We start from the raw sequence: 22799 nt of genomic DNA on the forward strand, positions 1-22799 counted from the left end.
TGAAATTTGGTAGTGGTACTAAAAAAAATTTAGGCACTAGAGAATTAATATTGTTAATAATCTGGCTAATACAGAAAGATAAGAGAAAGAGAACCAAGGCCAGAAATACAAAAAGGTATATTATTACTTCTTCGTCTTGATTTTACATGTGGCTCTGGTAATAAAGGTAATATTTGATAGAAAAAACGATTATTCCAGATTTTATCTACTGTATGCTTTTCACTGTATGCGTAACAATAAAAAGTATCTGTAAAAATATTTTTTGAAAAATATGCTTCAAATTTAGTCAAAAAATCGTCAAAATTTTCTCCAAAATAAATTCCATTTATCTTTTTTATAAGAATATATACCACGCACTAATACGTTTCTTATGATTTTTAGTGACTATTAAATAATATGATAAATAAATATTAATATTTAAAATTGAAACATTGCAACATGCAACATACCAATAATTTTGTAATATTTTTGTACAGCGCTATTTTTGTTTCAGTTGAGAATGTCCAACAATATTCATGGTCATCATGCCCACCATGGTGTGTCGTCCCGTTGCCATGGACCACCAAGGTATGTTAAAATAATATAAAGATATAAGCGTATCTCACATAATTTTAAAAGGGTTTGATATCTTAAAGGGTTTCTGGAGGATCAAAGAAATGATCAAAAATAATTGAATTATAACAATGATCTTCTTAAAGAAGGCTTCGAATATATATGTTATTTCCAAAAATATTATACATATTTGTGTATAATACGGGTTTGTAACTTTTATGGTAGAAATGAAAGGTTACAATAGAAAAAATGCAACAATATTTATATAGAAAACTGCAGTTTCTAGAGACAGTCTTATACTATTAGGAAAATAGGATTTGATATTTGAGGCCTATAGAATTAAAACCTACTAGATCCGTGTTTTGAAATTTTTAGGAGACTAAAAAAACATTAAGTATGTAAATTTTACAAAAAGTATCCGGCATTTCTCAATCAAAGGGACATAAATAAATGTCATAAAATGGCACACTAATTTGGTATAGAGTAATGCTTCTGCATGCCCGTTACATCTTCAGAAATTTGTACTTTTAGTTTGGATTTAGCAGATTTTGATTCTAAGCCCACATAATGTTGTCCAAATTCCTCATTTTCAACTCCTTTTAGGCGCAATTAATGTACTCAAAAGTGGGTATTGTGCCACTTTGATAGGAAGACATACCAAAATATACAAGAAAAAGAAGTACCTACTTTATTCGCAGTGACATAACCAGGACGGTTTTGGGGGTTATAACCCCCCCCCCCATTGGAATGTAGGTACTTTGAGCTTAAATTGGTGGCATTCTATAACCCCAGAAAACCTGCAGTAGTTGTAACCCTCCCCATAGGATCATCCTGGTTACGCCATTGCTTCATAAAAGTAATGGACATAGCAGGGTTTGATTCTAACGTCAACATTCTACTGCAATTGTAAAGCGGATTTAGAATGTTTTGAGCCGAAACCTTATGCATGTAGATTAATATATACTTGAACTTTGAAAATGTGTAAAAAAAGGGAAAACGAAAAATTTGGATTTTTCAGGTTTTGATTCTGATGGGCTCATTTTAAAATTACCGCAAATTTCTGAAAAACGAAAAGGAAGGCAATAATTATAGCACATAGAAAAGAAGAAGAAGAAACAATATCTTAAGTTACAGCATTTGGATGGTCATCAACATCAACATCATTATCATCATTATCATCATTCTCTTTGCCATTATCCCTATGAGGGGTTGGCTTTCCTAATTACATTTCTCCATAGTTTCTATCAACAACAATCCCCTTTACCGACATGTCCTGCCTAAGCGGCTCCCCCAGCGTCTTCTTTGGTCTTCCTCTCCATCTTCCAGGAATCCGCAGTTCAGCAATTCTTTGTATTGAGTGGTTAACGTCACGACGTTGAACATGACCTCTAGACTTCCCCTAATATACTGATTCTTAATTTTATCCTTTTCTACTACTCCACTCATCCATCTAAACATTCTCATTTCTGCCAGATGCTTTCTTTTTAACTGCCTAACATTCAGTTCCGTACATCATAACCGGTCTTATGGCTGATTTATAGAATTTTCCTTTCAGCTTAATTGGAATTTTTCTGTCACACAACACACCACTTGCTTCCCTTCATTTCAACCATCCAACCCTAATTCTATTGCATGCATCTCCATCTATTTCCCCACTACTCTGCAATACTGATTCTAATTGTCTCCTAGTTGTCTCAATAATAATATACCTGCAATCATTTCACCATCTAAAGATGATCTTTTCCCTCAAGAACTTGTCTCCACTGTTCCAGTTTTTGTCCTAAGTCTCCTTCGCTATTTCCCACCAACACTACATCATTAGCATACATTAAGCACCAGGGAATGTTACCCTGTATTTTTGCTGTGATCTGATCCAAAACTAATCAGAATAAATAAGGACTAAGCAACCAGTCTTGGTTCAATCCTATTTTCTCATAAAACTTATCAGTCTCTCTCACATCTGTCCCTAGCTGTTACTCCCTTATGCATATCTCTTACACTACTTACATATTTACTCCCCTCTTATTGAGTGCCCAACACAGAATATCTCGTGGAACTATGTCACATGCTTTCTCAAGATCAATAAATACCATATGAGCATTTGTTTCTTTATTCGTGTATTTTTCCATCGACTGCCTTATAATGAAGATTGCATCTTTGTTGATCTTCCCTACATATAGCCAAAGTTATTATTGGATATTTTGGTTTCTTCAGACATCCGTTTATCAATTACCCTTTCCCATATTTTTATGGTGTGACTAAGTAGTTTTATGGCCCTGTAGTTTGTGCATTGTTCCATTGTTGTATATCTCCCTTGTTTTTGTAAACAGGTACTAATATAATAATGGTTAAACAAATTGAGAGCTTGGTATAACTGCACTTCTGCTGATCTCTTTAGAGCAGCGGTATCGAAAGTGCGAATTGCCATGATGGTTGCCGACTTTCTTAGAGGAGATGGCACATGAAGGAGAAGAATTAATATACTGCTTTTCTGTTCGTCTGGCATTTATCCAACTTCCATAATTTTGCAGCATTTGGATGGTGTCACTGTGTTACATAAACAAACATTGTTATTTCACAGGATTATTCCAAACTAAAATACAAATGAAACAGAGAAACTGCACTTCTCGATTAAAATTTTTTCGACTGCTGTTTCTAACGATACCATGGAGGATAGAATTTAATAAGATGCATCAATATGTACTAAATACTTTAACGTCCCTCTTTTCCTGATCAAGAGGACGGTCATGATTCAAAGCAATATCTGTATTTCAATTTCCGTTCGGTAGTCAGAGTAACCTCTAATCCGTGTTTAAATGTCTCAATAATAATATACCCGATGGTAATTTCGCCAATTTCGCTAAACTAACCTGTCATCAAAATGTCATCAAGGAAATCGAGACACGTGCAATTCTGACATGCGACTTTCGTTGTTCCTCCAGTCTGTCACTGCAGAGATTTGCAACTTAGTCCATGTTGTGACGCCTCTCCCCTATGAAAAAATTTCTGATTCGGTTTCTTTGCGGATTCCTGCCCAAAATGTCCCTTTTAAGAAATTAGACGGATGCCGGGCGAAATTGAAAATTTAAACAAATTCAAAAGATCACCTGTTTTGCTCCGAAAAATATTTTCTTACATTTTTGGGGCCATTTTAAACAAAAAATATAACTTGTGGTACTAGGGTAGCAAAGTATGCTAAATGTGCAGTCACTCGAGCGCTTTGGGGACCTATTGGGTTGTGATTATTAGATCCTAAAACCAAAAAAAGTTAAGTAAAATTTTCCATTTTAGTGGGGACTTTTCATTGTTTAATTTAATTTTCCATTTTCAACAATTGTTTCTGGTTATAGCGCCATCTGTACATAATCCGAAAAAATGTTTCGAATAAAAGTTGCTTATTTTTACATAAAGAATCCAAATCTGCAATAAAAAAATGGGGGCGCCCATTTAAGATTTTAAAGTTGTTCTGAAGCTATTTTCTTGTGGCATTTTTACAATTTTAACTATTTAGAATGGGAAATAAGCCACAATATTATTAAAAAATGATTTTTATTAACGTTTCGACGCCCATTTTAAAGTCTTCTACTTTAAAATGTATCATATGTATCTGAATTGCCGATATAAATGAGTCAAATTAAATAAATTATTAGAAGAATTTTTTTACTAAGCAACAACATTTTTGTTTATATTAATAGTATTTTGTATTTTGACAACGGCACCCGATTTGGGCGTCGAAACGTTAATAAAAATCATTTTTTAATAATATTGTGGCTTATTTCCCATTCTAAATAGTTAAGATTTTAAAGTATCCCCCCACCCCACCTCCGTGGGGGGGGGGTCGTGTTTGGTACCATTCCATAGATTTTTCAAAAATATTGGATAAGTGTATTTTGCAGTTTTACGATCTGATGTTTATTTTGCGAAATATCGCGGGATTTGTATTTAAAATTGTAAATTTAACCCCCCCCCCTATCCGTGGGGGTCATGTTTGGTATCTTTCGATAGATTTTGGAAAAATATTGAATACGTAGTTTTTAGTTTTTCGATCTGACGTTCATTTCGCGATTATTCGCTTTTTTTGTGAAACTTTTTTACTCACCCATTTCCGTACGCCCCGCTCAAATCGTCAGATTTTTGAAATATAACACTCTTTTGCATGTACTTAACTTACCTTATCTTAACTTAATCTGACAATTTCGAGTATTTTTAAGGATATATTTTTTTTTCGGGCTCCCCTGAACGAACTCCCCGGTGTTAATAGCCAATATATAGTAGAGGTACATCTGCAGGGTACCACGTTTCTCCCAATATGATAATCTGACGCGCTTGAGTAACTGCCAAAATCCCCGCTTGGGCTCCCCTAAAATTGTCATTTTTTTTTTTTAGTTACAAGCAGTGATGTAAATCTGAACAAATCGAAAATTATATGCATTTTTGAGGTTGCCAAGTAGGTACGTACCACAATAATTATTGAAATTTAAACATTAAGTTTCAAGTTTCTGAAGGGTAATTGGATTTTAGGTAAGCTTAAGTACCTACTGATACGAAGATGAAGACCTTAAAATATGTAAATTATTATTTTTGGAAATTAAAAAAATGAAAGTTAATATTTCATTCTATTTCAAAAGCAACTATCAACTTACGTATGTTTCCCTATAAGTCTTAGAACAGAAAATAAGACTTCTATCGTTGGAGTTGGAACCAACATTCTGGTGACAATTTTACTTTCTTCATTTTATCTATTTTTTCTTTCTACAATTTACAAAGCAAACGAACGATAAATGAAGCAGACAAGATGGAATCTACCATACGCATACAGACTACAGCGTCTATAAGCAAATTATTTTGTATAATTTTGCTTACGACGGCAGTTGATTTTTGTTTTGATTCAGAGCAGACCACAGACCTCTCTGAAAATCCTTATGGGGTGAAACGTACGTATAAGAGGATGTTGGTTGCCTCTGAAACAGAATGAAATATCAAGAGTCTTCAGACCGTTGTTTTTTAATTGTGAATTATGTGCGTCCACTTAACTTTCAAGCCACCGCTCGTCGCACTACGTGGTGTGTCTCTGTCACATTTATAGATGGGCAAAATTATGGAATAAATTTATTTTTTCGAGAACGGGAGGTTTTGGAGAGAAACCCTGAAAGAGGTCGATTTTTAATTTTAAATTATTATGTTTTGGTATATATATCATACTAGTGACGTCATCCATCTGGGCGTGATGACGTAATTGATATTTTTTAATGACAATAGGAGTCATGTGAAAGTTCATTTGAAAGGTTATTTAATTCTCTATTCAGTAATATAAACATTTAATTTTTTAATTAAATTAATTTACCCGAAAAGAAGAAAGTATGTAATTTATTTAATTCAATAGTTATTTTCCTAACTAGCGCGGAAAGTGATACTTTCACGCACGAGACTGCCGTTGACCCGAACGACGCGATAGCGGAGTTCGGGCAAGCAGTCGAGTGCGGGGAAGACACTTTCCGCATGAGTTAGGAACAATATTTTTTCTAGGGCCGTACGTTTCGAAAAAAGCCACAAAAAATAGATTTATATCAATTTTTATTTAGAAGTGAAAATACACAAATTAATTCTTTGACAAGGTTGTCAAAACCAAACTTTTAATATAATGGGTTACCACGTCGACGATATTGGTTTCCATGACGACGATTTAAAACCATTGGAATTGTCTACTGATCTGACTTTTAAATATTATGTCAAAATAATTTTATTTCATCGAATTATCGCGCTAATTTCATTAAAACATGAACAAAATAAGATACATTTGAAATAAATTATTAAATAATATCTAAATATTGGTTTATTGCATGTATTATAATATATTATAATGCTATATTACAAGGTATTTTCTTTCCCGCACGCCGTGCTGGAAAATTTACTTTCACGCACGCCGCCGTGCGGAAAAGTGCAACTTTCGGAAACGAAATGCGTGCGTGAAAGTGGCTCTTTTAGCACGGCCGTAGAAAAAATATATTTTACTGCTGTCAGAAAATAGAAAAAAAATATTTATATGACAAATTAACATGGCTTTTTGCTTAAATTTGATGTTCAAGCTGCCAAGGGGCAGGTGGGTGGCTGTTTGCTCGGTGACATTTAATCTAAGCGAAAAGCAATGTTTATTTGTCTAATAAACATTTATTTCTCTTTTCTGCCAGTAGTTAAAAACATATTTTGAATTAAAGAAATTACATACATTCTTCTTTTTGTGTCAATTAACTTAATTCAAAAATTATTTCTTTTGCCACCCTGTATAAATAATTATGTCAATGAAAGTCAAAGTTTTTCATCCTAATAAAAATATTTAAAAATATTTTTAAAAGATATTTAATTGAAAAACTTATTAGACCATTTTTCTGGTAACACATCCATGGCTTCTAAAAATTGCAAGCCAGATGGATGCTGCAATGCAGACAAGAGGAAATACAAGAGGAAATAGTAATACTAAAAGAAAATAAAAATGTATACCATTTTTATTTAGTTGCAATGCGACGGCAAAACTGTCTTAATTTTCACTTAGTTCAGAGAACGCAAACCAGCACTCTAAATCGACGATTTTCGCCTCTTATCAGAGACACATAGGTTTGATTATCTCTGTCCCAAGTGAAAATCTTCCGCGAGCTATTCCTCGCATTGCAACTGACGTGATGGTAAGGTGCTTAGCGACAGCTGCTAAATAAAAGTCAAAGTTTTTCATCCATTTTTCATCCACATGTTTAATTATGTTAATGTTTATATTACTAAATAGAGAATTTAATAACCTTTCCAATGAGCTGTCACACGACCCCTATTCTTATTTAAAAAAATCATCGATTACGTCATCACGCCCAGATGGATGACGTCACTAGTATGATACATATGTCAAAAAATCATTTAAAAATAAAAATCGACCTGTGTCGGAATTTCTCTCCAAAGTCTTTCATTCTCAAAAAAATGAATTTATTCCATAATTTTGCTCCTCTCTGTATATATTATATGTACTCATACGAAAAATTCCCAAAACATACTTGACATTTATTGAAATTTTATATTTTATTATTTTAACATAGTTCTTTTTGACAATTTATTTATTTGTTCAATTAATTGTTGCCAGTGTGCTAAATAAATACGCCAATCATATAGTGCGACAGAGACGCAGTGTATAATGCGAGGCGCGTGGTTTAAAAGTCAAGTGGACGTACATGATTCACAATTAAAAAACAACTGTCTAAATTGAATTAAGTCCCGATTACACTTCAGAATTTGAAATTGAATGTTTAAACTTCAATAATTGAGGAACTTCTCGCATTTTTCAGATTTTAAATCGCTTATAACTCGAAAACTGTCAAGTTTTGAGAAAAATGACAAGAGACTTTTTTTTGTTTATAATGAATCAAAAAATCTCAAAAAATCTTTTTAGGAGCAAAAAAGGTGATATTTTGAATTTGTTTAAAAATAGTTATTTATGAAACAGTTCGTGAAGTATGCTTTTTGCGAATGCACGCGATTTTTAGAGCACGAGCGACAACGGAGCGAGTGCTATACATCGCGTAAGTTCGCAAAAAGCATACTTCACGCACAGTTTCATACAATATTTTATCTACGATAAACAAATAAAAAAACTGTAACTCTTTGTCACTGGAATTCATTTCTATTCTAAAATTTTTAGAACTTTGACATTTAAAAATCTTAACTACTTTCAAACCACAAAACTGTCAAAAATTTTGTTGTAAGTCATTGGTCATATTGTCATCACCATGACATCGCGAAAGTTAAGGATATTTGATTATATGAAAGTGTGCCAAAAAACCCATTGAAAGTGTGCGAAAAAGTAAATCCCATTTAAAATACATTGTTACTTCACGCACACTTTAAACCCTTCACGCACTGCTATCTATAATGACAGTTTTCACAAACCAAAAACGTATTACATAATATAACGTAGAGTAGATAATAGTTATTTATGAAACAGTTCGTGAAGTATGCTTTTTGCGAACGCACGCGATATTTAGAGCACGAGCGACAACGGAGCGAGTGCTATACATCGCGTAAGTTCGCAAAAAGTACTTCAACGCACAGTTTCATACAATATTTTATCTACGATAAACAAATAAAAAAACTGTAACTCTTCGTCACTGGAATTCATTTCTATTCTACAATTTTTAGAACTTTGACATTTGAAAATCCTAACTACTTTCAAACCACAAAACTGTCAAAAATTTTGTTGTAAGTCATTGCTCATATTGTCATCACCATGACAACGCGAAAGTTAAGGATATTTGATTATATGAAAGTGTGCCAAAAAACCCATTGAAAGTGTGCGAAAAAGTAAATCCCATTTAAAATACATTGTTACTTCACGCACACTTTAAAGCCTTCACGCACTGCTATATATAATGACAGTTTTCACAAACTAAAAACTTATACATAATATGACATAGAGTAGATAAAATTGTTTAAACAATTTCTGCCCAAAAAATTTCGCTCGACATCCTTCTGATTTGTCTAAAGGGCACATTTTTGAACAGGAATCCGCAAAAAAACAACGAATCAGAAAATTTTTCATACGTAAGCGTCCTCACACTGTGGACTATTGAGCGATTTTGCAACTGTTTTCATAGCCGTCAGGACCTTCTCTTGGGTCAATATTTGCCGACAGATCAAAGTGTAATTTGGTTGTATTTGCTTTTGCACTTGTCGGGATTTTTGTCGGATTGGCACCATTGTGACATCGATGAGTGAGTGACAGAGAACTGGACTGTAAAATTAGACATTGGGGAATAGGGGGTGTTTTGTTTTATAATAATTGTAGAGCAAAAGTAGAAAATAAAAAATATATATTTTTCTTATCTACAGCAGAAAATCTCGTTGACTTGTTTTTTAATGCCACCGTCATGTTTGAAATTCAGTAGTAGCATTGATTATAGACACGGATCCGTGTCTATAATCAATGGTAGTAGTTAATAGACGAGCGGCACACCCCTAATTTGAGGCTTAGAAATCGAAAAAGCGACCATGATAGGTGAATGGCAAATTTTGGTCATTTTTATGTTTTCGGGGCCGCTGAATCCAAATATGAAGTTTATTTTTATCTAGAAGTGGTGGACCATGACAAGATCAAAAATCAAATTTTAAGCAAAATGCGAAAAATCAATTTTGATGATTTTTCAACTTTATCTCGCTGTATCTTTAGTCGCTGTAAATAATTCCTTTTGAAAATTGTACGGTATCGTTTTAGAAGTATTTAGATAATAAGGAGATATTTCTGAAATGTTTAAAAAAAATTAAAAGACGAGTTGTTAATTTTTAAACATTTTGTCGTCGGATTTCGTTACTTTCATGTTTACTTAAAAAATTTGAGTGACAAACTTTTCAGTTTATAATTTTAACCAACACAGCAATAAAACATAAGTACGTCATAAAGATGTTTTCTGGAAAATTTCAAAATATGCAATAGGAAAAAAGTTATGTGACTTTATAGACGAGCGACACACCCCAAAAAACGCTTATTTCTCGAGATACTGACCACGGTGTCTTAAATGGCTTATTTTGGTCATACGTTATGTTTTTGATGGTGCTGAAAACGAAAATGAGGTTTATTTTGAATTTTATGTAGGGGAGCATTGTCAAAATCGCAAAATCGGAATTTTACCCCAAAAATAAAAAAACAAATTAAGTCACCTTTTTTTGCTTTTAACTGGCTACAACTCTGTTCCATTTTAATATTTTTTTCTGAAATTTTTATAGTATATATCCGTTACATTTATGAAGACAATGGGACCTGTTTTAATCTTTCAGTCTTATTATAATAAAAGTTATGAATTTTTTAAAGTAAAAGGCGCTGATTCCTACAATTGCAAAGTTTAATCGCAAAAGTTGAATGACAAAATTTGAAATTTAGCTTTTTAATCAAGTTTATGTTAAAATATAGAGTACAAAGAACAAAATGTTTTGTAGAAAAAAAGTGGTGCAACTTTTAATTGTAAGAAAAACGCGATTTAATTTTTTTTATTTTTAGGGTAAAATTGTGATTTTGACAATGTACCCCCACTTAAAATTCAAAATAAACCTCATTTTCGTTTTTAGCACCATCAAGAACATAAAGTATGATCAAAATTAGCCATTCGCCACACCGTGGTCAGTATCTCGAGAAATAAACATTTTTTTGGGGGAGTCTCACTCGTCTCTAAAGTCGCACAACTTTTTTCCTATTGCATATTTTGACTTGAAATTTTCCAGAAAACTTATTCATGAGTTATGTTTTATTGCTGTGTTGGTTATAATTACAAACTAAAAAGTTTGTCACCCAACTTTTTTAAGTAAACATGAAACTAAAGAAATCTGACGACAAAATGTTTAAAAATTAACAACTCCTCCTTTAATTTTTTTAAACATTTCGTACAAATTTCATTGTTATCTAAATACTATAAAGATGATACAGTAAAATTTTCAAAAGGAAATATTTACAGCAACCAAAGATACAGTGAGTCAAATTTGAAAAATCATCAAAATTGATTTTTCGCATTTTTGCATAAAATATTATTTTTGAACATGTTCCACCAATTTTAGATAAAAATAGACTTCATATTCGGATTCAACTACCTCGAAAACATAAAGAATGACCAAAATTGGTCATTCACCTGAAAGTTGATTTTCGTGGTCAGTATATAGTCATTTTAGGGGTTGCTGCCGCTCGCCTATAGGTATCGCACCCCAACTGCAATAGTGCCATAACCCTAAAAAAATAGAAAATCTGTTTTTTGGCCTTTAACACGTTTCTTTAGGCGTTGCCTTCATTTTGTAACGGTGTCATATAATTTACGGATTTATGTCGAGAATGGATGTGTGATAAGATGGAGTATTTATGAAACTTAGATCTATTCTGAGCAATTCTCAGCTGAACTACAACTAAGAATCAAGTTGGATGAATATGGATGTCAAACCTGGATCATGAAAGTTAACATGATGAACAAATTAGAAGCCTTCGAGATGTGGTCATATCGTAGAATGCTCAGAATATCATGGGCTCAACGCATTTCAAACAGAGAAGTTGTAAACAGAGAAGGTCAATGAGAAGGTGACTTAATGAAGATGATAAAAAAGAGGAATATCTGGGGCATATAATGAGAGCTAGCAGATACAGCAGGGGAGGCCAACCCATCGATCGCGATCGACCAGTCGATCGCGGGCATGAAAAAAATTATCGGCACCTACCTATTCCCGTCCTAAATACATATTACGAAAATTATTGTAGTGCTAGGCAATCACATCGATCATTGAGAGCGACTCATGAAGTGTGCACTCTGTGTGACTAGCTCGCGCTAAGTAGCAGCTTTCTTTCTCTTTCCATTTTGCTATTTTTGAATCACAAAGAATATCTACAAAGTGGGTGCGCGCGAGATCAAAGAGACGCCACCGCTTATGAAAAATTGATTTTTGAGGCGGTTTATCTTCCTTTTTACAGATACAGAAACATGGAAGTTCCTCAATAAAATAAGAACTAACGAAAGGAAGAGCACAAACATTCAATTAATATCCACACAAAAATGGGAAAAGTACTATGGGGAACTACTGACAGAAAATAGGGACGAATACTTAACTCAATCACCAACAGAGGTTAACATTGAAGGAGAAGATATAACAATACAAGTGACAGAAATTATAAAAGCTATAAAAGAACTGAAAAACGGTAGGTCTCCAGGACCAGGCGATATCCCAGCCGAACTAATAAAATGTGGATCACAAAAATTGTTTGAAACCGTCACTTGGTGCATAAATCAATTTATAAATGGTTCTCCCATACCCGACGAGTGGAAAATTGCTTATATTTCGTCGATCCATAAGAAAGGAGATAAGCTTAAATGTGAAAACTATAGAGGGATATCAGTGACTAGTCCATTCAGCCGTTTGTATGGACGAATAATTAGAGACCGCATTGAGAAGGAGTACAAAGACCAAGAGGAAGAAGAACAATCCGGTTTTCGAACAGGAAGAAGCTGTACTGATAATATCTTCTGCCTCAAACAACTAATAGAAAAAAAATTAAGCACAAATCAAGAAGCCCACCTCATGTTTATTGACTTGCAGAAGGCGTACGATACAGTTCCTGTAAACAAACTCTGGAACGTGTTACGACAGACGAATATTAGTGTCACCTTAATAAAAGCCTTAAGAAATTTGTATGAAGGGTCAACATCACAAATAAAAACTGGAAACAGATTATCGCAAAGCTTCCTGGTTAATAAAGGTCTACGTCAGGGGTGTTGTGTATCACCGACCTTATTTAAAATATATGTTGCAAAAGCATTGAAAGAGTGGAAACGAAAATGCAGAGGCATGGGCGTAGACCTTGGAGAGATTTGCTTATATACATTGCAGTTTGCTGATGACCAGGTTGTTATAGCAAACGATAAAGATGATTTAGAGTACATGGCAAGGAAATTACAAGAAGAATATAGAAAGTGGGGACTAGAAATTAATACAGAAAAAACAAAATACCTGCCAATAGGTACCGAACTATCGAACATCACATTAGAAAATAATGAAATCATCATGCCCTGCGACCATTACACATATCTAGGAATCGTTTTTGACACAACGGGGAAAGATGATGAAGAAATAAAGAGAAGAATAACACAATCCAGAAAAACAATAGGTTGTCTAAACAGCGTACTGTGGAATCATGAAATAGGAAAAAGAAGAAAACACAATATCTACGAATCTCTTATTAAAAGCAGTCTATTGTACGGAGCAGAAACTTGGCGGATAACCGAAAACAACAGAAGAAAACTGGAGGCAGTAGAAATGGACGCTTTTAGAAGATCAGTAGGAGTGTCACGCAGAGAGAGAATACGTAATGATGAGATAAGACAGCGAATGGGGGTTGACGGCTCTCTAACAACAGACATAGAAAGAAAACAGCTGATATGGTACGGACACGTCCAGAGGATGGATAACTCAAGACTCCCTAAAATAATTATGCAATGGGTACCACCAAACCGCAGAAAGAGAGGAAGACCCAAGAAATCTTGGAGAGAGGGAGTAACGAAGGCGATGAGCGCAAGAGATCTTAGAGAGGGCCAATGGGATGATAGAGTGTCATGGAAATTAGGCATCGGACAACGTCGCAAGACGTTTTAAAACCGATTGATAGATAGATTATTTTCCTTTTTGTCGCAGCAAGTTTTTGCAATGGTTTTGAGATTTGTTAAATGGCATTATTAAGTTTCTTGAAGAAAGAGGTGATGATCATCAGCAATTACGTGACTTAGACTGGCAATGTGATGGCATTTATAGCAAATTAAACTGGTAAACTGAGCACATTGAATCTGAAACTGCAAGGTAAGAACAAAACATTATCAGAAATGATGAGTTATATTGCATCATTCAAACTTCAAGGAGTATCTTTGATAGTTGATATTGAAAAGAACAGGTTTCTAAGATTTACCAACATTAAAGATAACATGGAAAAAACCCTGCCTATGTCTTCAAGCCACAAAAGTATAAAGCAGTCGATTAAAAAGTTGGTCGAATTTATCAATTATCCATTCAATGTTACTATTCATGACACCTTTGAAACATCCAAACAATTTGCAGATATATTCCAAATAGACCAACTTTTTCTTCAGAACAAAATAATTGCTAGGAGCTGTAATGTATTTTTGAAATCGAGGTCAGGTTCACATCTAGATTTCTGGTCATTGGTGTGCAATGACAAATGCTGATAGAAAAGGCATTCAGGCATCAAATATCCAAACAAAATCTTTTCAGGCCATAATAATGAAAATACCTTCTCCAATGATATAAAAAACTTATACTGAAATGATGGCATCTCCTGAGGTAAAATGTGCCGGAAGTAAAATGAGCCTCCGTTCGGATTTCCGGGTGAGGACTATCTCAGGGGGAACACCATTGCAGGTTAGAAAAATCAGGATAGGGTCGTGGAATCTTGGCAGTCTTACAGGTAAGAGTCTGGAGTTAGTGGATGCGCTCAAACGAAGAAGAGTTCAAATTGCTTGTATTCAAGAAACTAGTTGGAAAGGACAAAGGGCGAAAGAACTAGGTGAAGGATACAAATTGTGGTATGTAGGGAGTAGTAACAGTAGAAATGGAGTTGGTATAATTGCTTATAGTGAAATGAAAGATAACGTAGTAGAAGTTGTAAGAACGAGTGATAGAATGATGTCAGTGAAATTTGTAATTGATAAAGAGGTATTGAATGTTGTGTGTGTATGCTCCCTAAACATGTCTGGGTGAGAATGAAAGAAGAGCTTTCTATGATCAATTAGGAGACGTACTGAGTGATATTCCAGCAGAGGAGAAAGTTATAATAAGAGGTGATTTCAATGCACATGTGGGCCAAACCAAGACAGGATATGAAACAATACATGGGGGATTAGGCTTTGGAACTAGAAATGAAGCTGGAGATGACATGCTTGAATTAGCAACAGCATTGGATATGGCGATTGTTAACACATTCTTTAAAAAGAGGGAAACTCAACTTATTACCTACAAAAGTGGACAACATCAATCCCAAATAGACTACTTCATGATAAGGAAAGAAGACATACGTGAATGCCAGGACTGCAAGGTAATAGTTAGTGAGACAGTAAGCCAACAACATAAGCTGCTTGTTCTGGACATCGAAGTCAAAAGCGAAACTAAACAAAAATATCGGAGAGGACCACAAAAAATCAAGTGGTGGCTGCTGAAAGATGAGAAAGAAGGTCTATTCAGGAGAAGAATAGTAAAAAAAATATGTTGGAACATGAAAAGAAGCTCTAATACAATTTGGAGAAAAATGGCCAGTAGTATTAGAGAGAATGCTATTGAAATACTTGGAAAAACGTCAGGAAAAAAGTTTGAGGATAAAGAGACTTGGTGGTGGTCAAACGAAGTACAAGGAAAAAAAAAGAGAAGAGAAAATTATATAAAAAGTGGCAAGAAACCAGATCCAACACAGATCTTCAAAAGTATATGGTGGCGAAAAAGGAAGCGAAAGTAGCAGTAGCAAAAGCCAAAGCAGAAGCGTATTCAAACCTATACGATCAACTTGATACCAGGGAAGGCGAAACGAAGATATATAAAAAGCAAAAGATTTTAATCAGATTAGATGTATCCGAGACGAAAATAATAAAATACTAGTTCACGAAAGGGATGTCAAAAGAGATGGAGAAAGTACTTTGACAGCTTATTAAATGAAGAATTTGACAGACAGCCTGTAGAGTCAACGGAGACAGTAGCAGCAATGGTCACCAATATAACAAACGAGGAAGTGACTCAAGCGCTTCAAAAAATAAAGAAAGGAAAAGCGGTAGGACCAGATGATATTCCTGGGGAAGTATGGAGAGCATTGGGAGAGACAGGAACAAGGTGGCTAGCAGGTCTATTTAATAGAATTGTGGAAGTTGGACAAATGCCAGACGAATGGAGAAGCAGTATACTGGTCCCTGTTTACAAAAACAAGGGAGATATATAACAATGTACAAACTACAGGGCTATAAAACTGCTTAACCATACCATGAAAATATAAGAAAGAGTAATTGATAGACGGATACGTGAAGAGACCGAAATATCCGAGAATCAATTTGGCTTTATGCAGGGTAGATCAACAACAGATGCAATTTTCATTATAAGGCAGTTGATGGAAAAATACAGGAGTAAAGAAACAAACGCTCATATGGCAATAAGAAAGGAGTCCCTGGCGAATATGTAAAGATTGTGAGGGATATGTATGAGGGAGTAACGACTAGTGTTAGGACAGGTGTGGGAGAGACTGATAAATTTCATGTGAAAGTAGGATTGCACCAAGGCTCTGTGCTTAGTCCGTATTTATTCTCATTAGTTTTGGACCAGATAACAGCGAAACTACAGGGTAACATTCCATGGTGCTTAATGTATGCTGATGATGTCGTGTTAGAAGGAAATAGTGAAAGAGACTTAGAACTGGAACAGTGGAGACAAACTCTGGAGGAGAAAGGTTTAAAACTTAGTAGGACAAAAACAGAGTATTTGGAATGTTCATTTAAAGATGGAGCTACTACAAATAAAATGGTATCTTTGGATGGTGAAATGATTGTGAAAAGCAATAGTTTTAAGTAACTAGGATCGGTATTACAGAGTAATGGAGAAATAGATGGAGATGCATGCAGTAGAATTAGGGCTGGATGGATGAAGTGGAAAGAAGCGAGTGGTGTGTTGTGTGACAGAAAAATTCCAGTGAAGATGAAGGGAAAATTCTATAAAACAGCCATAAGACCGGCTATGATGTACGGAACTGAATGTTGGGCAGTGAAAAAGAAAGAGGAACAACGAATGCATGTGGCGGAAATGAGAATGCTTAGATGGATGAGTGGAGTGACAAAGAAGGATACAATTAGAAATGAGTATTTTAGGGGAAGTCTAGGTGTGGCACCAATTGATGCCAAAATGAGAGAGCATAGGTTAAGATGGTTTGGTCATGTTCAACGTCGAGACGTTAATCGCCCAATACGAAGAATAGCTGAAGTGCAGATTCCTGGAAGGAGTAGGAGAGGAAGACCAAAGAAGACCTGGGGGAAGACGATAAGGCAGGACATGTTGGTAAAGGGGATTAACATTGATATGACCCAAGATAGAATTGTGTGGAGAAATGCAATTAGGGAAGCCGACCCCGCATAGGGATAAGGCAAAGAGAATGATGATGGTGTGCAATGACAAATATCCAAATTTAAAAAATGTGCTGAACAACTGCATTCGTATTTCGGTTCAACCTATTTATGTGAAACAGCGTTCCAGCTTGACTGATGCTCATATGTTGGATTCTTTAAGGTACCATTTCCAACTACAGGCCAGACTTATAAGATCCTAGCAAAAACTGTTCAAACGCAAGTCTCAAATGTATTTTTATTTTTCTAATTTAATATACAGAGTTGGAAGAATAAATAAATAAAAATTACTACTTTTGTTTTATTTAGGTATTTCTAATACCTGGCGAGCAATAAAACTAATCCATCCAGAATTTTAGCGTTCAAAGCCGAATAGAATATATTTCAGAATCGGTTTTACTCAGATATAGTGAGCGACTCTGAAATATTCAACCCACCTTTAACGTTAAAATTCTGGATTAAAAGTTTTTTTGCTGGCCAGTATAGTTAAAAAATTCATAGTCAGTAGATCGCAAAGAATTAGAAAGGCAGACAGTAGATCTCGAGTCCGATTAAGTTAGCCACCTCTGAGATACAGGATACTGCAGTTAATACTCAATGGAAAGATCGACGGAAAAAGAGGAATTGGTAGGAAGACATATTCGTGGCTCCGAAACCTTCGTCAATGGACTGGCTTATCAGCAGATCAATTATTACATTCCGCGCAATATCGAGAACAATGCAATACACGCAAAATTGTCATGAAAGCTACCCACACCTAAAATTTGGGCACGATACTTAAAGAAGAAGACATACGTCAATTTAGCTACAAAAAAAAATGATACGTACATTCTCAAAGGAATCTTATAGTAGGGGAGGAAAGTATGCTAAATGTGCAGTCACTCGAGCGCTTTGGGGACCTATTGGGTTGTGAAGAGTAGGTTCTAAAACCAAAAAAAGTTAAGAAAAGTTTTCCATTTTAGTGGAGACTTTCCATTTTTAATTTAATTTTCCATAATTCGAAAAAATGTTTCAAATAAAAGTTACTTATTTTTACGTAAGTAATCCGAATCTGCAATAAAAAAATAGGGGCTCCTACTTAAATTTTTAAAGTAACCCCCCACACCACATCCGTGGGGGGTTGTGTTTGGTGCCATTCGATAGATTTTTCAAACATATTGAATAAGCGTATTTTTCAGTTTTTCGATCTGATGTTCATTTCGCGAAACATCGCGGGATTCGTATTTAAAATTTTAAATTTACCCCACCCCCCACTCCTCTCCGTGGGCAGTCGTGTTTGGTATCATTCAATAGATTTTTAACAAATATTGAGCACGCAATTTTTAGTTTTTAGATCTATAGTTCATTTTGCGAAATATTCGCTTTTTTCTTGTGATACTTTGTGACTCGCCAATTTCCTTACGCCCCGCCCCAATATACCTACACTGTTTTGCATGTACTTAGCTTACCTTATCTTAATCTGACGATTTCGAGTTTTTCTAAGAAGATTTCGAGTTTTTCTAAGGATAGATTGTTTTTTCGGCCCCCCCTTAACGAACTCCCCTGTGTTTAGAGCCAATATATGGTAGAGGTACATCTACAGGGTACCAGGGTTCTCCCCATATGATAATCTGACGCGCTCGAGTTACTGCAAAAATCCCCGCTTGGGCTCCCCTACCAGTATATTTTTTAATTATCTTGTGTACTTCATGTGTTATAATCATATTAATGCGTCCAGCAAATTGATTTGTTTAAAATGCACTATGCATTTGATTAACATAAATATTGAAGACTAAATTAATTAAAACGATTTAAAGATTAACGTTCCACATTCTGCATCTAAACCTGTTTTAGAGGGGAGTGATACAGCAACAAATAACAGCCGAAAAAAATAATCGAAAGGTCATTTGAAACAAATGGCAGTACTATCCCTTTCGTACAAAGGGTTGGGCCCTTTTTTTGCATATCTTTCGATGCGCATTTCATCCAGGCCCTTTTCGTGACATGTTACATATATTAACTTGTAAACAGATGTCTCAAATTATTTAAATCTTTTAGTTGTTCGCGCATTCATTCCTTTTCAATGAATCGATAATAGTCACTACCCCTGTAGGACAAATATTCAAATTAAAATTATGATAAAGCTATAAATCTTTGACATTTTTTACGGATGAATGGGAGAAATTAATTATTGTTCAATGGTATTGATTTTTGATATAAACTTTGATACGAGATACTGTCGTGAATATAAAGAAATCTAAGATTTAAATACTATATAAAAATAATGGTAGGGGAGCCCAAGCGAATATTTTTGCAGTTACTCGAGCGCGTCAGATTATCATATGGGAAGAAACCTGGTACCTTGCAGATGTACCTCTACCTACTCTACCATATATTGGCTCTTAACACAGGGGAGTTCGTTAAGGGGGGCCCGAAAAAAAATCTATCCTTAAAAAAACTCGAAATTGTCAGATTAAGATAAGGCTGATAAGGTAAGTCAAGGGGATGGGTACGTATTTTCGGCTGCAATGGTATTTAAATGGGGATTCATTTTTTTCGAATCCTGAGAAAACTGATAAGTATTTTTGAAAAATTTAAACGCAGAATAAAAGATTACATTCTTACCGAGGGCCGAAAGTCCCTAAGAACTTCTATAATGTTTATTTTAATAAGTTACAGGGGTGAAAAACTAAGAGAAAATGTAGTGTGATTTTTAATCTCAAATATCTCATTCAAAAAAAACTTTTTGTTCGTTCTAAGAGACTTTCGGCCCTCGGTAATAAAGTAATCTTTCATTCTGCGTTTTAATTTTTCAAAAATACTTATTAGTTTTCTCAGGATTCAAAAAAATTATTACATTTAAAATACATTGAAAATTTTGACAGGCGTCAAAATGTTCCTTTCCTCTTAAGTACATGCAAGAGAGTGTATATTTCAAAAATATGACGATTTGGGCCGGGCGTAAGGAAATGGATGACAGACTTCCCACGGAGAGGGGGGGGGGGGTAAATTTAATATTTGAAATTCGAAGCGATATTTCACGAAATGAACATCAAATCGAAAAACTGTAAAATACACTCTTTCAATATTTTTAAATTTTTTTTAAAAAATCAATGGAATGGCACCAAAAACGACCCCCACGGAGGTGGGGTGGGGGGTTACTTTAAAATCTTAAATAGGAGCCCCCATTTTTTATTGCAGATTTAGATTCCTTACGTAAAAATAAGTAACTTTTATTCGAAACATTTTTTTCGAATTATGGATAGATGGCGTTATAATCGGAAAAAACGATTGTTGGAAATGGAAAATTTAATTAAAAAATGACAAGCGCCCACTAAAATGGAAAACTTTATTTAACTTTTTTTGGTTTTAGGACCTCACAACCCAATAGGTCCCCATAACGCTCGAGTGACTGCACATTTAGCATACTTTGCTCCCCGACTATAAATTTGTATATGTATTCTGTATGTCTGATATATATTACGAAAACATCTCTTCCATCAGACCTGCCTCAAGATGTCTCCATAACCCTAGTATTACAATATATCAAAATGGTCTAACTAAGAGTACAGCAATATAATCTGCTGATCAGACAACGCAATAAATGTAAAAGTAAAAGTAGAAGAAGAAGAAGAACTAACTGACCCAATTGAAGCTGGCAATGGGATAATACAGGAAGACTCCCTGAGCCCTCAATTGTTTAACCTGATCATGGATGAATTAATAAAAAAAGTAAGAACTAAAAAAGGATACCTAATAGGAAAAAAAAACAATTTAGATAGATATAACCGCCAGAAAATTTAACATGTTAATTTCCTCAAAAAAGACAAACTGCATGGTTATAAAAGCAAATACAATAATTTGTAAATTAGAGCTGGAGGGTCAGATAATAGAACAAGTGATGGAGTTTAGATATCTGGGCATCACACTATGCTACGGAAAGCTCGAAACTGAAGTGGAAGATCAATTGAATTGAGCAAGCAGATCCACAGGTTGCCTGACTGAAGCAATATGGAGAAATAAAAATATCGAAAAGAAATGAAAGGCAGAATTTACAAAACAATCATCAGACAAAAAATGACAAACGCGGCAGAAACACGACTTAACATAGAGAGAACAAAAGCAATGCTACAAACAGCACAGATTTTGCACTTTCAAAATGTCGTTGAAAAATCTATGCAAGCAAGCAATTTGATTCAACCCGACCTGTGGGAGATGTCCACCCTTTCGAAAAAAGTACATTCGGGTGTAACAAATTCATTGGGGCGAGGTGTTTTAACCCGAGTCTAAAAACAGGGATCACCCCACCTCGCTCCATGATTTTTTTGTTTTTATAATTTTTTTGGTGGCTTACGCCTTTTTTTTTGGTTTTTTCGTTTGTATGCTGGTTTTACCTTTTCGTCTGTCTGGTATCTTGGATGACTTCTTGGACTACCTTAGTCACTATGTTGGTGACTAGTCTGACTAGGTAGTCTTCGTCTGGGAGGATCGCTGTGGTGGCTTGTTGGTTATTGGCTTGTGTGGCTTTGGCATAGGAGACTCCGGTTGCCTGTTGGTCTGCTGTTGTGGCCTCTGTTGTGGTGGTCTGCTCCAGTTTGGACATCTAGGGCATCCTCTGTAGCTTGCGGGATGGCTTCCGTGGCAGTTGGCGCAGGTTGCCTTTGTTTCTCTGGGCCTTTTACATTGCTTCAAGGGGTGATCTTCTCCGCATTTCACATATCTGGGGTCTTTGTGGCACGCGTTCTGTGCATGGTGGAAGCCCTGGCAGTTGAAGCACTGCGTTGGCCCTGTCGCTTTTCGTAGGTCTTCTACTACTACCTTCATGTGGCACAGATTGGTGATCAGCTTAGCCTTTTCTACGTCCTCGCGATTCAGAGTCAGTACGAACATCGGTAGTTTCCTTTTGGGGCCGGCTCTTGTGGTCATATTCTTAGCTGCTTGGCAGACTATTTGGTGTTGTACTTGCATCTCTTGTTGGATTTTCTCCTTGGTGGTGTTTGAGGGCAATCCTCTTAAAACCACTTTGGGTTTTATATCCACTTCTACTGGGAAGGCTACCCATTGTAGCCTCTTGTCTTTGTGTGCCTCTGCTGGGCTATGGTGAGGATAGCCCCTGTCTCATTCACGCTCTGTAATTTAATTACAGGCGGCTTTCTGTGAGGTGTTGCTTGTTGTTCGGGCAACACGGTGGTTTCTTCGTTTGTTTCCATGTCTTCTGTCTCTGAATCGCCAGATCGTCTCAAGGTAGGCGTTTCACCATCTGTGTTTTGCTCTGGGGGGGGGGGGCTGGCTTTCTGGTCTTCGTGACAGTGGTGGGAAGTTTTCTTTCTTCTTTTTTGGCTTCGGTTCTTCAGCCGGCGGTGGCTTTTTGGTCGCTGGGTTTTTGTCCTGTTGTGGCCTCGGTAGCTTTGGTGGGTGCTTCTCCTGTTGGTGTTGCTTCTCTATCAGTTTCCGAGTTTCTTTCAACTCTTTCAGCAGGTCGTCCATCCGGGCTGACATCTTCGCCATCTCTTGCTGATCTTCAAACAGGGTTTCGAGCTTTTGCAAGGCCACCTTCCTCACAGTCCTTCTTGCTCTTTCTCTCTGCCTTCCTGGGGGCTTCATTTTCCGTGT

At 35.6% G+C, this 22799-nt stretch overlaps 1 protein-coding gene across 1 annotated transcript in view; it reads left to right on the forward strand.

Moving 5' to 3' along the window:
* Positions 1 to 22799, forward strand: part of LOC126881298 (protein big brother-like) — a 337029-nt gene that overhangs the window by 299844 nt on the left and 14386 nt on the right. Inside the window, exon 4 of the mRNA XM_050645497.1 lies at positions 494 to 567. Within this exon, the coding sequence (XP_050501454.1) occupies positions 494 to 567 (74 nt within the window). The remainder of the gene's footprint in view (positions 1 to 493; positions 568 to 22799) is intronic.

The sequence above is a fragment of the Diabrotica virgifera genome, chromosome 3 (assembly GCF_917563875.1).
Source record: "Diabrotica virgifera virgifera chromosome 3, PGI_DIABVI_V3a".
NCBI classification, from domain to species: Eukaryota; Metazoa; Arthropoda; class Insecta; order Coleoptera; family Chrysomelidae; genus Diabrotica; species Diabrotica virgifera.